The sequence below is a fragment of the Diospyros lotus genome, chromosome 8 (assembly GCF_014633365.1).
Source record: "Diospyros lotus cultivar Yz01 chromosome 8, ASM1463336v1, whole genome shotgun sequence".
In the NCBI taxonomy this organism is placed as follows: Eukaryota; Viridiplantae; Streptophyta; class Magnoliopsida; order Ericales; family Ebenaceae; genus Diospyros; species Diospyros lotus.
The window spans coordinates 31,368,014-31,383,362 of record NC_068345.1 but is presented as its reverse complement, the minus strand read 5'-3'; the positions used below and the strand labels follow the sequence as shown (position 1 = coordinate 31,383,362).

General features: G+C 37.1%; 1 protein-coding gene across 1 annotated transcript; it reads right to left on the bottom strand.

Moving 5' to 3' along the window:
• Positions 1-9,940: 9,940 nt before the first annotated feature.
• LOC127808600 (SKP1-like protein 1A) lies at positions 9,941-13,613 on the bottom strand. The gene is made up of 2 exons (XM_052347172.1): positions 13,283-13,613; positions 9,941-10,012 (listed from the first exon to the last, which is right to left on the bottom strand). The coding sequence occupies exons 1-2, from the start codon at positions 13,574-13,576 to the stop codon at positions 9,941-9,943; spliced, it is 366 nt and encodes a 121-aa protein (XP_052203132.1). The 5' UTR covers positions 13,577-13,613.
• Positions 13,614-15,349: the final 1,736 nt, after the last annotated feature.

Genomic DNA, 15,349 nt, shown 5'->3' with positions numbered 1-15,349 from the left:
GTCATTAAAAACAGAAGATGGCATGCGGTTAATTAAGTAACATGCAGTTAAGATAGCATCACTCCAGTATTGAAATGGAACATGCATATGAAGAAGAAGCGTGCGGGCTGTCTCAATTAAATGGCGATTCTTGCGTTCAGCTACCCCATTTTGTTATGGGGTTCTAGGACACGAAGTCTGGTGAAGAATCCCATTGGATGCCATATAAGATCTGAATGGGAGAGACAAATATTCAAGAGCATTATCACTACGAAGAACATGGATAGGCAAATTGAACTGTGTTCTAATTTTAGCACAAAATGTAATGAAGATTGAAAATAACTCTGAACGCGTTTTCATTAAATATAACCATGTAGTCCGAGAGAAATCATCAATAAATGTTACAAAATAACGAAAACCGTCTTGTGAACTGACACGACTGGGACCCCATACATCTGAATGGACTACTGAAAAAGGAGAACTAACACGTTTAGTAACTTTACTTGGGAAAGAACTACGAATGTGTTTCCCAAATTGACAAGACTCTCACTCTAAGGAAGAAATACTAGAGAGACTGAGAACCATCTTCTTGAGATTGGGAAGAGATGGGTGCCCCAACTGACAATAGACTTGTAGTGGGGAAGTTATTGTCATGCACGCCACTGAAGAAGCAGGGAGAGACAGATAGTAGAGACCGTGAGACTCAAGCCTCGTGCCAATCGTCCGTTCAGTCCCCCGATCCTACACAAGAACAGAATCAGACGAGAAAGTTATAGAGCAATTAAGACTGCGAGTGAGTTGACTGACAGAGAGCAAATTAAAGGTACATTGTGGTAAATGTAAAACAGATGATAATGGTAAAGTAGGAAGAGGTAATGCGATACCAATACCCGTGATTGAGGCTTGAGAGCCATCAGCCAATGTAACAAGAGGTAGAGACTGCGAAGTTTGAACATGAGATAGGAGAGAACGATTACCAGACATGTGATTGGTGGCACCGGAGTCGAAGATCCATGGGCCAAGAGAAGATGAAAACTTAGTAAAGCAGGCAGTAGGGTTACTAGTGTCAGCAAAGGATGTGATAGGTGAAGTAGCTTGTTGTGTTGCCCAGAACTGAAGAAACTGAGCATACTCCCCCCTGGAGATAGTCACTGGTGAGGAATCACTGGGTGTGATAGATGCCTGACCCTCTGAAACGCCCACAACCATGTTAGCAGTACTGGTTGCAAGAGGTGGACGTCCATGTAGGCAATAACAAGTCTCTCTAGTGTGACCAAGGCGATTACAATAGGAGCACTAGGGCCGTGGACGACCACCACCCCGACGACCACCACGACTAGTCGAGGTCGTAACTAGGGCGGAGTGATCTCTAGCAACGGACATGCCACAATCAACAATAATAGAGGAGGCTCTAAGTAGTCTGGTAAATACTTCTGTTAGAGGAGGAAAAGAGGCACTGCCGAGAATCTCTGTCTTAACCGAGTCAAGTTCTGGTCGAATTCCATGAAGACACAGGATAGTAAACATTTGATCACGTTGTTGCTGTTGTTTCCTGATATTGGTATCAAAGGGCATCAACTCGTTAAAGTTAGTAATAGAAGCTTGAAGCTTACCCAAATATGTGGTCATATCCAAATCAGTCTGTCATAAATTGAATAAGGCACCAATCACATCATAAATACGAGTGATGTCACTAGTATACAGCTCACGAGCCCGAGTCCATAGGGCACTACACTCCCGAAGAGGTCGAAATATCGGCATTAAGGTCGGCTCAATGGTCTGCCACAATAAACTCAATAATTGGGCATCCACTCTCCGCTAAAGAGGTTGATCCCCCTCAGAAACAGTTGAAATAGTCTTCGATAAATGATCCTCAAGGCCATGACCAAGAAACCAAATTTCAACTGCACATGACCAAGCGGGATAATTATGTCCGCTCAATTTCTCCGTTGTAATAACCGGTGTGCCCGAAAAATAGGGAATGGTCACCGGTGTGGACATGGTGGAGCGACTTGTGGATGAAGAGTGAGCTGGAGATGAATCCATGATACAGAAAGAACAGCAAATCTGGAGCAGATTTGATTACACAACCAAAGAGAGGGAAGACAGATCTGGAGTAATGGCAGATCTGGAGCAGATTGGGTTACACGACCAAGGAGAAGAAAGAATAGATCTGGAGCAATACTAGATCTGGAGCACAAAAGCTGAAGCTGTCACCAGAGTTCGCCTGAGGATGGCCGGATCTGGACAGGCGCGGCGAAGGCGACGGAGAGATGACCGGGACAGAGGCGGCGACAGTGAGGGCGAGCTCGGGCGCGGTCGGATCTGGAGGGCGAGCTTGGGCGTGGGCGCGGGCATGGCGACGGCGAGGGCGTAGGTGCGGCGACGGCAAGGGCCCAGGCCCAGCGACGAAAAAGGCGAGATATGGGCGCGGCCGGACCGGATCTGGAGAAGAAAAGCTGCGATAGTGAGGGACCAACGGCCAACGAAGAGACCTGCGGTGATGACGACGGCAGGCGAAGCGACCGGCGGTGATGGCGTCGGCTGACGGCGGTGGCTAGGGTTAGGTTAGGGTTTGTGCTCTGATACCATGTTAGATAAATACAAAGGAACTATTTTTATATACCTCAAGAGTACAACATAAGCATATATATATATATATATACATACATTTACTTAAAGATAAATACACTAATACCCCCTTACTTATCTTATTTAACAGTTGTCTCGAGTATATGGTATAGGTGAATGATGGCAGTAGCAGTGAATGATGGCAGTGTGCTAGAGGGCCATTGAAGAATTAGTTAGAAGTTTTTATCTCAAACTATAATTAATAGAAATTGGGAGGGGGGTTAAACTGTAAATATCTAATGTCTTCTCTAGGAATAACTGCCCACTCTATAAATAGAGTGCTAGGAGGGTGTGCAATCATTCTATTCTCTTCTATTGTAATGAGTGCATTGTATTCTATTAGATGAAGGCTAGAGTTCTGATTTAGCTTTGTAATCTTGGGAGAGAAGTTGTTGTATGTACTCGGAAATAAGGGGAGATCTTGCTGCTGTACAGGTCAGTTTTCTTTGGTTTAATAAGATTGCTCAGGGTGCTCTTTGAAGGCTAGATGTAGGTTTGCTCAAAGGAAACTAAACCAGGATAAATCTTGGTATTTGTGTGGTTTGTTTTCTGTTTCTTGTTCTTATTTTCTTTCTGTTTGATTGTTTAAATTTTTTGTTTCAATTCCTATTAACATCGAGAGGGTTTGTGAGTGTTGAGATACGCCTATATCATCTAAGGGTAATTTCGCATAGTTCTAGGTTAACAATTGAAATATTTAAGACTTTTATATCTCGCCCAATGATGGTTCAAGTGTGATCTTAGTTGGAAACCTTACATGGGATGTGACCTCAAGCATAGTCAAGGCATGGTCTCAAGACTTCGAGCCATACTAGTAGAGTCAAGCGCATTAACGACTAAGGCACAAGGTCTTGCCACATGGCAGGTCCCCCCTAGATGTTTTCCAAGTAGTCTTCATATCAAGTCATCAACATCACGTGTCAACCTCCCATTAGTCCACATGTCCCCCTTGGAATGGTACATGTGGTGCTTGGGATTGGTTGGTAGGTTGATTAATTACCTCCATTACTTGCCTCCCACTCCTACAACTGAGCTCCCTCAAGTGAAAGAACATTCCAAGTTTGACTCTTCCTTTTCCATTTCTCAATGTTCTTTTTTCTTCTCTTTATCTCCTACTTAGGCACTCTGATGGACACTTCAAATTACACCACGCCATCGTATTTGGAAGAAAAGGAAGAGGCACCAGTCCTTATAAGTTGATCCTTTCCTTCTGACTTCGTTTCTATACTTCTATGATTCTATCTAATCCTTGTTGTGTGCTCAATGTCTCCCTACTTGATAACTTCTTGCTTGGTGTCACCCTACTCGGCAATTCCTTGCTCAATGCCCCCTTGTTTCTTTGCTTGCCTTCTTCATAAATAGGTATGTCTTATGTTAGTGACTCTCAGAATAGGTCCTTTGGTGCATCTGTGTAGAATTCAAGCACTAATAGTAGTAACTTTAGTAGCTTGGATTCAAGTAGAGTTAGGTTCTTCTGTCGGTTGGAGGTGAGGTTGGTGGAGAATGCAGAGCCAGTACCAATAAAGCCCAAGGATGTTCTTGGAGACCTTATCAAGGATCTTTCTGTGCTCGACAACGAGGACATTGAGATCCTCATACATAGATTCCTCCTTCCCATAGAGGGTTACGAATATATCATGCTTGAAGATCTTCTTGCCAATTGGGCACCACTGAATAGCTGGGTCATGTACAAGAAAACCCTTGAAGTAGGTCTTCATCTTCATCTTCCCCATCTCATTTATACCATCTTTAAGTTCCTCAACCTCAATCCATCCTAAGTTACCCATCGGATGAAGGGACTTGGCCACCTTCCACATTTGTTGATGAGGTAAGTCCATTCTTCCCCATGCTCGACTTTTCCTAAAAATATTTTGACTTTCCACTTTCAATCAATTTGAGGCACAGTACACCTTCATGGTCGCCTCAAGGATGAAATTCATTGTTGATAATCCCTCCTCCATCGAAAGATGGAAAGGGAGGTTCTTTTTTTGTTCGAAAGAAAGAAGAAATTCCTTTCCTTTTTCCAACTAGGTGGAGAACGAATCAAGCACCTACCCCAAAAATTTGACTATTTGAGACTAAGAAGTTGAGTTTGCAAGTCTTTCTCAGCCTCAAACACATTACTGACTTGAAGCTCGTCTTTGACCAAGCTCTCTCACTCGACCTTCTTTCTCCTAGTCTTAACACTAAATGGGGTTCACCCTTAGGTTCTTAACTCTTCCTTTCATTTTTTGTTCTAAGTGATTTTTAGTCGAACTTCTTGCATCTTTACTTTATATGTTTTATCCACTAACGTAGTTTTTATGCTTTATTTTTCTTTAGTTGAGATGGTGGACTGGGTATGGTAGTTCAAGGCTCCAAGGGCTGAGATGGAAATCATGAAGACTAACTGGTGCCAAGCTCGACGGTAGGGGGAAAATGTCCCACCCCCCTTCAAGTAGAAGAAGTCAGCCACTACCGCCTCCATTTCCAAGGCCCTAATGTAGAAGAGAGCTCCATCACCCAAGTCACCTGCCAGCCAATATTGAGCCACTAATGGGGAGCGTTTCTACGGGTTCTCACCTTGCTAGCTCCTTTGCAATCCAAGGCCACATCCACATCCCCAAGAGGAACACCAGGAAGAAAGATTTGTGCTTGGACACGACAATGGCCCAACAACTTCTTTAGGGCCTTCTGACCCTGGCAAATCGTCAGACCACCAAGCTCACCAAGAACACCCTTGAAGCCCTTATGTGTAAGAATGTAACTTAGGTAATTCTATTTTTAGTCTTTTGATCGGTTCATTTCATAATGAAACTCCACTAATCATTTTGTAAATCTTGTTCGTCAAAACATCGTCCTGTTCTTGGCCATCAATGAGAGGTTTGCCTTGGCATCACAAAAGGCCTTGGACTTGGACAATGGACTATTTTTGAAGTCCAAGGCTTTGGAGGAGAAAGAGACCAAGTTTGCGGAGGCAAGATCAGCTACTCATCAAGGTTCCAAGGTAAGGAATGAGAACTCCAAACTCAAGGAACAATTGAAGGAAACCCACTTAATTTCACAGAGAGATCAACATTTGGCAACTTGGGGAGTTAGTGGATCTTCCACTAACTCTAGATTAATTTTCATAATCTGCCAAACAGAAAGTGTCCACAGTTTTTTTTAACCAGTGACAATTTGCTCTGATTTTGAAAAGACAGTTGACAGTTTTTCAACACCTTGAATGAACCCCAATCTGGATCCCTAAGAAAGGGATCCAAGCAGTGGATTAGTTTAGTTAAAAACAATTAAAAACTCGGGAAGAAACTTAAAGTTGGAAAAATTTTCAAAGAAGATTAGAGTAAACAAAGCTTGACTACCTCAATTTCTTTTATATTCCATTGCATTTTGAATTGTATTCAAACCTATCTTTATGTGCATTAACAGGATGCTTCATTCCATAAGTTGTACAAGAACGTAGAAAAAAATTCAACACAAAATAAAACAAACCAACTTCTATGGCTACCCTCTCAGTACCATAAAATTAGCACTAAGGTACCCTGTACCTGTTCCTGTACAATGACCAAAGGTACCATATTCCTGGTAACTACGGCTAAGAACAAATGATCATAAAACCTAATGACAAGATATTGGGAGGCAACTATTCACAGAAAAAGGTTTACGTGAACATTACAATGAAACCTCCAAAACTTTGTCTCAAAAGATAAAAACAATAACAGCACCACACTTTTTTAAAAAAGTTGCTACTGGCAAGGAAGTGTGATACCTAATCCCTTCCATTTTGTAGGTTTTGTGAATATTTATTTTCTTTTCACTTTGTCTTTCAGGGTTCATGGATCCCAAATAGATAAACAGTGAAAAATAAATAAATTACAATTTTAAGCAAAGACATAAATTTTCTTGACTATTTTATTTGAGTATTGTTTTACTTAAGATTTCTTTTGGACGTGTACCCTTAGCAAGAGTATTTCTTGGAAGGGACATCCATTTTTTAGATAGTTTTATCAGATGATTGGAACTGGAATTTGTGGGAGGAAAAGAAAAGAAAGTTGGAGAATGTTATCATATTTATGTGTATGTATAAAAATATATGAAAATAAACATTTATTATTTTTTGTTTTTCAAAAAAAATTATTCCTCTAAACCTAGGCTAAAAGACTATGCTCATTAAGTACCAAAATAACAAATGAAAATGCTCCTTACTCTTGTGTTGATCATATATGAGAAAGTAGCAGGGGAATGGTTAAAACAAGCATTATATGGACACATGCATACAATCCATAGATTAAATTCAGAATACAAAATAAGCATTTGAGCCAGTATGGGCCAACACCTCAATGCACAACAAGCAGCAAGAGGAGTCTAGCGAGCATCCAAGCATACCATAATTACAAGCAACAGTACATACATAAAGATGCAAATCCTGAAATAAAAGGAAACAGACATTTATTTGCTATTTCATTGCTATAATAAGTTTGTTAGTATGATAAAGAATAGGGTTTGAGTTTCCCCAATTGGGAGGACTAAGCTAATCCTTCCTAGCAATTTTGTGCAGATGGAAGATGACAATCGAGCAAATCACATAGCTCAGACTACGGATTTTGACAAGAGTTTGTAAAATAAAGTGGGATGGTAGAAAGAGTTACCCTCAAATGTAAGGAATGAGAACTCCAAACTCAAGGACCAATTGAGAACTCCAAGATCAGCTACTCATCAAGATCCCCAAGAAAGGGATCCCACGCAGTGCATTAGTTTAGTTAAAACAATTAAAAACTCACGAAGAAACTTAAAGTTGGAAAAATTTTCAAAGAAGATTAGAGTAAACAAAGCTTGCCTACCTCAATTTCATGTACATTCCAATGCATTTTGAATTATATTCAGACCTGTCTTCGTGTGCATTAACAGGATGCTTCATTCCATTAGTTGTACAAGAAGGTAGAAAAAAATTCAAAACAAAATAAAACAAACTAACTTCTATGGCTACCCTCTCGGTACCATAAAATTAGCACTAATGTACCCTATACCTGTTCCGATACAATGACCAAATGTACCACATTCCTGGTAACTATGGCTAAGCACAAATGATAATAAAACCAACTGACAAGATATTGGGGGGCATCTATTCACGGAAAAAGGTTTGTGTGATCTTTACAATGAAACCTCCCCTGACTTTGTCTGAAAAGATAAAAACAATAACAACACCACACTTTTTTTTTTAAAAGTTGTTACTGGAAAGGTGTGTATATGTACTAATCCCTTCCATTTTGTGGGTTTTGTGAATATTGAATTTCTTTTCACTTTGTCTTTCGGGATTCATGGATCCCAAATAGATAAATAGTGAAAAAATAAATAAATTAAAAATTTAACCAAAGACAAAAATTTTCTTGACTATTTTATTCCAGTATTGTTTAACCAAAGATTTCTTTCGGATGCGTACCCTTAGCAAGAGTATTTCTTGGAAGGGATATCAATTATTCAGATAACTTCATCAGATGATTGGAACTGGAATTTGAGGGAGGAAAAGAAAAGAAAGTTAGACAATGTTATCATATTTATGTGTATGTATAAAAATATATGAAAATAAACATTTATTATTTTTTACTTTCCACAAAAAATTATTCCTCTAAACCTAGGCTAAAAGAATATGCTCATTGAGTACCAAAATAACAAATGAAAATGCTCCTTACTCTTGTGTTGATCATATATGAGAAAGTAGCAGGGGAATGATTAAAACAAGCATTATATGGATACATGCATACAATCCATAGATTAAATTCCGAATCCAAATTAAGCATTTGAGCCAGTATAGGCGAACACCACAATGCACAACAAGCAGCAAGAGGAGTTTAGCGAGCAACAAAGCACACCCTAATTACAAGCAACAGTCCATACAAAAAGATGCAAATCCTGAAATAAAAGGAAACAGACATTTATTGGCTATTTCATTGCTCAGATAAGTTTGTTAGTATGATAAAGAATAGGGTTTGAGTTTCCCCAACTGGAAGGAGTAAACTAATCATTCTTTGCAATTATGTGCAGATGGAAAATGACACTCGAGCAAATCACATAGCTCAGACTCCGGATTTTGACAAGTGTTTGCAAAATAAAGTGGGATGGTAGAAACAGTCACCCTCAAATGTACTCAAAAGTTAAAAACATAAATTAACATAATCATATTACATATTCATTGGTTCTCCCCATGGAATTTCTCTTCTTCCTCAGCATTACAATATTTAATATTGAATAATTTTATTATTTCTTCAGGGGGTTTTCTCTTGATCATGCCTCCATGATGTAGGAAAGAATAGTAAATGTAGAAATTAGTATTCTTTATTTTATTTATTTAGTTTATTTCTTTTTTTATTTGTTTCCTAGTTTCTCTTAATTTCTTTTATTGGCTTTTTGTTTCCTTTAGCTAGAAAAATCCTAATTAGATTGGATCAAGGAATCCTAGTTAGAGTAGATTGTTACCCATTAGCATAGTTGTTAAATCAAGATTCGAATCGAAAATCGAAATCCTTATTTTATGAATCGTGAATCGAGAATCAAATCGAATCGTAAGATTCGATATACATTCTCAATTTCAACTACAAATAATATATATCTATAGAAAATAAATAATGTGCCCACCATGATCAATTCTTTTAAATATAAATAGATAAATAAACTTTTAAATATATTTGCTAAGTTTAAAATTATACCAAAAGGCAAAAGTATATTCATGTTGCCTTTAAATTCAAATTGCACCAAACCAAACCACTTTCAAAATAACAAACTAGAAAAAAAAAAAAAAAAACCTACAACTATAAGGTTACTAATAAACTCCATTGTCCATAATCTTTACTAGTTATCAATCATCTTCATCTTCAAGTTCAAGAGCATCATCATCTTCATCATCTTCTTTGTTTTCAAAGATAGCCAAATCGAACGAATATTTGATTAAAGCACACATGTAGACAAAGTCGCATGAATTGGATGAATCGGACGAATCGAGCTATTCATGCAATTCACAGTCGATTCGTCCGATTCATAGTTGATTCTAAGGGATTTTTTATTCACCCTATAAATTAGACTCGATTTCTATATGAATCGAATTGAATTGTACGATTCGAATCGTGAATCATACGATTCTAAGGGATTTTAGATTCACCCTATAGATTCAATTCGATTTCTATATGAATTCAGTCGAATCATACGATTCGAATTGTGAATCGTAAGATTCTAACAACAGTGCCCATCAGTTGCCCATAAATAGTCCATTTTGGTTGTAATTGAAGACAGCCTTGATTATTGACATTGATTAATGATATTATTTTTCAGTAATCAAGATTACTCTTATTCTTTGTTTCTAGTTCTGCATCACTCCAATCGTCTGGCAAGTTAGGATCAACAAGCTCTTGATATTCGGACAATTTGATGCCTGGAAGTGAAAAGGAGAGTTGGACTACAGTAATATATGGTACTTGAAAGTTGAAATGACAAATGGAGGAATGCTATCATTCAGATGGTAAAACTATGAATGTTGCATTGAAATGACAAATAACTCTCCATGTATTTTAGCTGAACAGCTAAATATCTTAGAGAAGATGTTAAATTATCATCTGACAACTAATTTAAGAGCATGGAAGGAAGCTAAGCATAAAAGATTGGAAAACTGACAAGATAACAAGAGGCAACTATGAGAGGACAAAAGTTCATGTGGAAATTACCATTGATACCAAATAAATACAAACATGACACACAAACTTAATTATGATAAAACAACTACAACAACTGAAATGTTAAGGCGCATTCTTTCTGGGTTTTTTTTTTAAAGAAAAATGTTACTGGTATGGAGGCATCGTGTGCATATAACTCATATAACCTAATCTCTTGCATTGTGTGGGCTTTGTAAAATTTATTTTCTTTTCACCTATTCTGTTGGGATTCTTCTTTTAAGATGAATATCAAAAAGATGAAAATGAGAAAACTAAAACATTCACAAAGCGCCCCTCCCCCCCCCCCCCCCAAAAAAAAAAAAAGGAAAGGATTAGGTTATTTAAATGATATGCACACACCTAGTTGCCAAAAGAATGTCACATTTGGTCATGGGACTGGTTCATAATTCAGAATTAAAATGCGTTCACAAATTTAAATGTTAATAGAGCTGCGTTACCTGTCCTTATTTGGTAAAATCCTTAAAAGAAAAGATAGCCCAAGAGCTCACTAAACAGGAAACATAAAGACCAGAATTAAAACTAAATAATGCATTGGAGAGGAAAACAAAACTGAACAACTAACAGATACAGGAGCAGGTACAGAAAGTTGTCATTACTGATGGTTGAATAGTATACTAAATCTTTAAAGAAGCCAGCTATCACAAAATCCATTTCCATTGTTGGTAGGTTCAAAACCGTTTGTTCGACACTTGCATCTGATGGTCAGTGGGGTCACCCACAATCATCTAGCAGCAATAGGAAATCAACAATCCATCCATTCCCTACGTTTTAAATTGGCTAGCAGCATGTCTTCACAGTTAATCCATACCGTCCACAAAAAACACCACATATGATTGAAGAAACAAAACATATAATATGAACTTGAACCAGAAACTATAACAGAGAAAATAATTTAATATAAACCAGAAAGACGAAGTACATGTCTCTGCTTTCACAACGGGGAAATTCTATTTGCAACCATAATTTTTACTCTTCGTAACCAGCGTAAAGTAAAATTTTAATTTTTACTATTTACAACCAGAGTGATTTCTTTTTGCAACCATTCATATTTCAAATATACCCTCCAAACACCCATCCCTCAAAAGATACCTCCACGCGCAACAAACCCACTCTATTATTCAAATAACAACAGCTATAGCTAAATAGATATAAGATATTAGAAAATTATTAATATTTTTAAAAATTAAAATAATTTTTTAATATTATCAAATAACATACATCTATATAATTTATATTTAAAAATAATATAATTTATAATATCAATTACTAGTTCAATAACATAATTTACATACTACGAATGAATTAAATCAATGAATTCAAAAAAAACACAATATATATATGTAATATATATGTATGGCTATGTAATATGAAATCATTCTCACAGTATTTATAATATTATAATTATATATATACATACATATTATAATTATATATATACATATATATTATATATATTATAATATATAAAATATATATATATATATTCTCCTGAACCTCAGAGGTTCAGGAGAATTGAATTCTCCCGAATCTCAAGATTCGGGAGAATTCATATACTCCGAATTTATAAATTTGGAGTTGTATGAATCTCCCGAATTTTGAGATTCGGGAGTTGAGGGATGCCCCGAATAACGGGGTTCGGGGGCTAGGAGATACCTCGAATCTCGAGGTTCGAGGAACCCCAAATTACCCGAATCCCAAGGTTCGGGGGCATCCCCCAGCCCCCGAACTTTAGGGTTCGGGGCTTCGGACAATTTTGAAGTTCAGAGGTTGAGGGATGTCCCGAACCTCGGGGTTCGGGGGCTGGGAGATGTCCCGAACTCAGAGATTCGGGGAACTCCAAATTGCCAGAACCCCAAGGTTCGGGGCATTTCCCAGGTCCCGAACGTTAAGATTCGGGGCTTGAAGGCACCCCCGAAAAATATTTTTTATTTTTTAATTAATCTTATTTTTTTAATTCTTTTGTCGTGCAAGTAAATTATGTGATTTAATTCATCTGTAGTGTAGGTAAATTATGTGATTTAACTAGTGATTGATGTTATAAATTATGTTATTTTTAAAAATAAATTATATAGATGCATGTTATTTGATAATATTGAGAAATTATTTTAACTTTTAAAAATATTAATAATTTTCTACTGTCTTATATCGATCTATTAATAATTGTTGCTATTTGAATAATAGAATAAAATGGCTGTGGTGATGGTGGGTAAGGAAGTGGGTGCACGCGCTTGAGGAGTAATGGTGAATGATTGATCGTAAATAATTTAAATGAAGGGTAAATATGAGTTTTCATCTGAGAATATTTTAGGGATATTAAAAGTGGGTTACAGAGAGCAAAAATGATGGTTACAAATAGAATTTCCCTTCACAACGGCCACTCCTTTTATTATCCCCAGTATGACCCTAGTGCGCTAGTCTTAGTCCTAACCAGGAGTCAATTTTCCAATGACATGGTTAGGACATCCGTCAAATTCTAGTCTTCGAACTTGAGTTCCATCTGTTCTTATGTTAATCTCACCTCTAACCAAACTTTTCTTATGTTAATCTCAGCTGCAAGCGGCGTGAATTATCTGAACATAATAGAATTTCCATGCTAGTTTGAATGGTATATTAACCCAATTGATTTTAAAAAAAGTTGAGGTAAACTTGGTTGAAAGTAGTCCAGGGACTGCTGACAAAAGCATTAAATAAACTAGTTTCAAATTGAACACTGTTAATAATCAATTTAGTATAAATGAATTCAACATGGAAAATTCCATTCTAAACCTGTGCACTAAATAACCTTAAAAGCTATTGGAACTCATAATGTTTTAGGGAGAAATCAAGGCTTATACGTAATTATCCCTATTAAAGTCTGAAACCCCGTTTATAATCATCAAGAACGGACAACATAACCAATTACGATGAAATATTTATATATACAAGCAAAAAAGAGTAAGAAATAGGCCCCCGGCGGGGGGGGGGGTGTATACCTGAATGAGATCAAACAGCGTGGCCTGATCTACTTTGAGAAATTCAGCATCAAAAGCCTCGAGGTCGTCCCGGGCCTGCTGATAAGGAGACTCTTCAGCCTCGAGGTGCCTCTTGCAATAATCGATCACCTTCTCCAAAATCTTGCTCGTGACGTTGGGCAACCGGATGTAATTGTCGTGGCAATCCTCGATTGCGAACTTAATTACCACCGACTGGAAGGCCACCGCTTCGTCGATCTCAAAGACAACGTCGTCGGAGGCCTTCAAGATCACCTTCCTTGTTGCCGACGACATGTTTCTCTCTTTGTCCAAAACCCGCTGAACGCATCGACGTTGTTTTCTGGGGGAGAATTAGGAAGAGCGGAAATGTATTAGATGAACCCAAATATGGTTTTCTTCCTTCTCAGCCTATCAATGAGAAGGGGAATCAGACTATATATATACACAAAAAAAGGAGAGGGAGAAGCGTTGAACATCTTTTTCAATAACGATTCCATCTCTTCAACCACGATATGAAGTACGTATTGTCCAAAACCTTTTCTTTTACTCTATCTCTCTATATTTTTCTGGACCCCCAGTGCAGCGGTTTAGTACGAACTCATTATTGCGGTTGAATTTTGTTGGGAGTCGCTCTATAAGGCCGACGGGCCTAAAGAGCGACTCACAGAAAAGGATAAAAAAGACGATTTTGCCTCACTCATTTTGTAAATTTACAAAATGGACCACTACACCCCCCCTCTTTGTGCATCCGTCTGCCATGGTCACCGCGCCTCACGGCCGTCGTCTCGCCTCGCCTCGCCTTTCAGCCATGGCCGTCTCGCCTCGCCCTCGCCGACAGTCGATGGGGGGATCCATGGGAGGGGGAGGAAGAAAGCCAGCGTGGGGGCAAAATTGACTTTTTGCCCCCTTTCGGTAAGGCCGTCGGGCTTTCTAACATTTCTCTTTTGTTGGGTAAAGGTGATAAGAGAGATCTTACTACCGTGAATTGAGAATTTATTTTTTTAAAAATAAATATTATTATTATTTTTTAATTAAATTTTTATTATTTAATTTTAAATAAATTAAGATTTTATAATTATGTATATCAGTATATGTGAGTTTGAGATTAATAAATTACAAGTCACAAGATATAGCAAGAATAAATAAATGAGGTACAAGACAATTTATAGTAGTTCGGTATTTCTACACACACATACTCTATTCTCCCAAGGTTTCAACAACTCTAAGGGTTCCACTAATCTCACCAAGATTTTCGCATTAGTTTACCTTGAAAATTAAATATACTCTTAGATTATAACGGGTTCTAGGAAAACAACTAACACTAAGGTTTTCTCTCTATTTTACCTTGAAAACTAGATTCACCTAGATTTTAACAGTTTTAGAAAACTTATACAATTTACAATGATAATTTAATTATTCACAAATAATTATCCACACTTTGACACAAATAAGCAATTAAGTACAAAATAAACAAGACAATAATATTTAAATAAATAAATAAACGATGAGCTCAGTTTAAATGGAGAAGATCGGATTCAGTTTTGCGATCTCTTTTTCTTCTCTTGTCTTGTGGCTTTTCGGTGGATGTGCAATGAATCTTTAAAAGCTTTGAAATGCTTGAAAATTAACTTGAGAGTTTTTGGAGTTTTGGATAGGCAATATGAGCAAAGAACGATCTCCAAAATGAATTTGAAGCTATTTATAAGCATTCTGAAATTTATTGTAGCGGCACTGTAGTAACGATCAAATTCATTGTAGTAACGATCAAGTTCACTGTAGTAACGATAATGTGTACTATAGCAACGGTCAAAATTTTAACCATTTGAGGGGCACTGTAACATCACTGTAGCAATAGTGAAAAATCAATATTTTTGTCCAAATTTCACAAAATTATTTTTTTATATATTTTAGAATTACTTTGTAAAATAATTTTAATGAAAAATAACATTTTTGAAAATATATACACTTATGAAAAAAATGTTTAATAAATTAATCTAAAAAATATATTTTTAATAGAAAATAATATTTTTGATTATACACATGTTATAAAAAATATTTTATAAATTA

Excerpts from the sequence above, each read along its gene's own strand:
- LOC127808600 (XM_052347172.1), bottom strand. The coding sequence starts at position 13,576 with ATGTCGTCGGCAACAAGGAAGGTGATCTTGAAGGCCTCCGACGACGTT. Across the intron at positions 10,013-13,282 it reads CGCTGTTTGATCTCATTCAG|GCATCAAATTGTCCGAATAT; the intron begins GTATACACCCCC and ends TTTCACTTCCAG.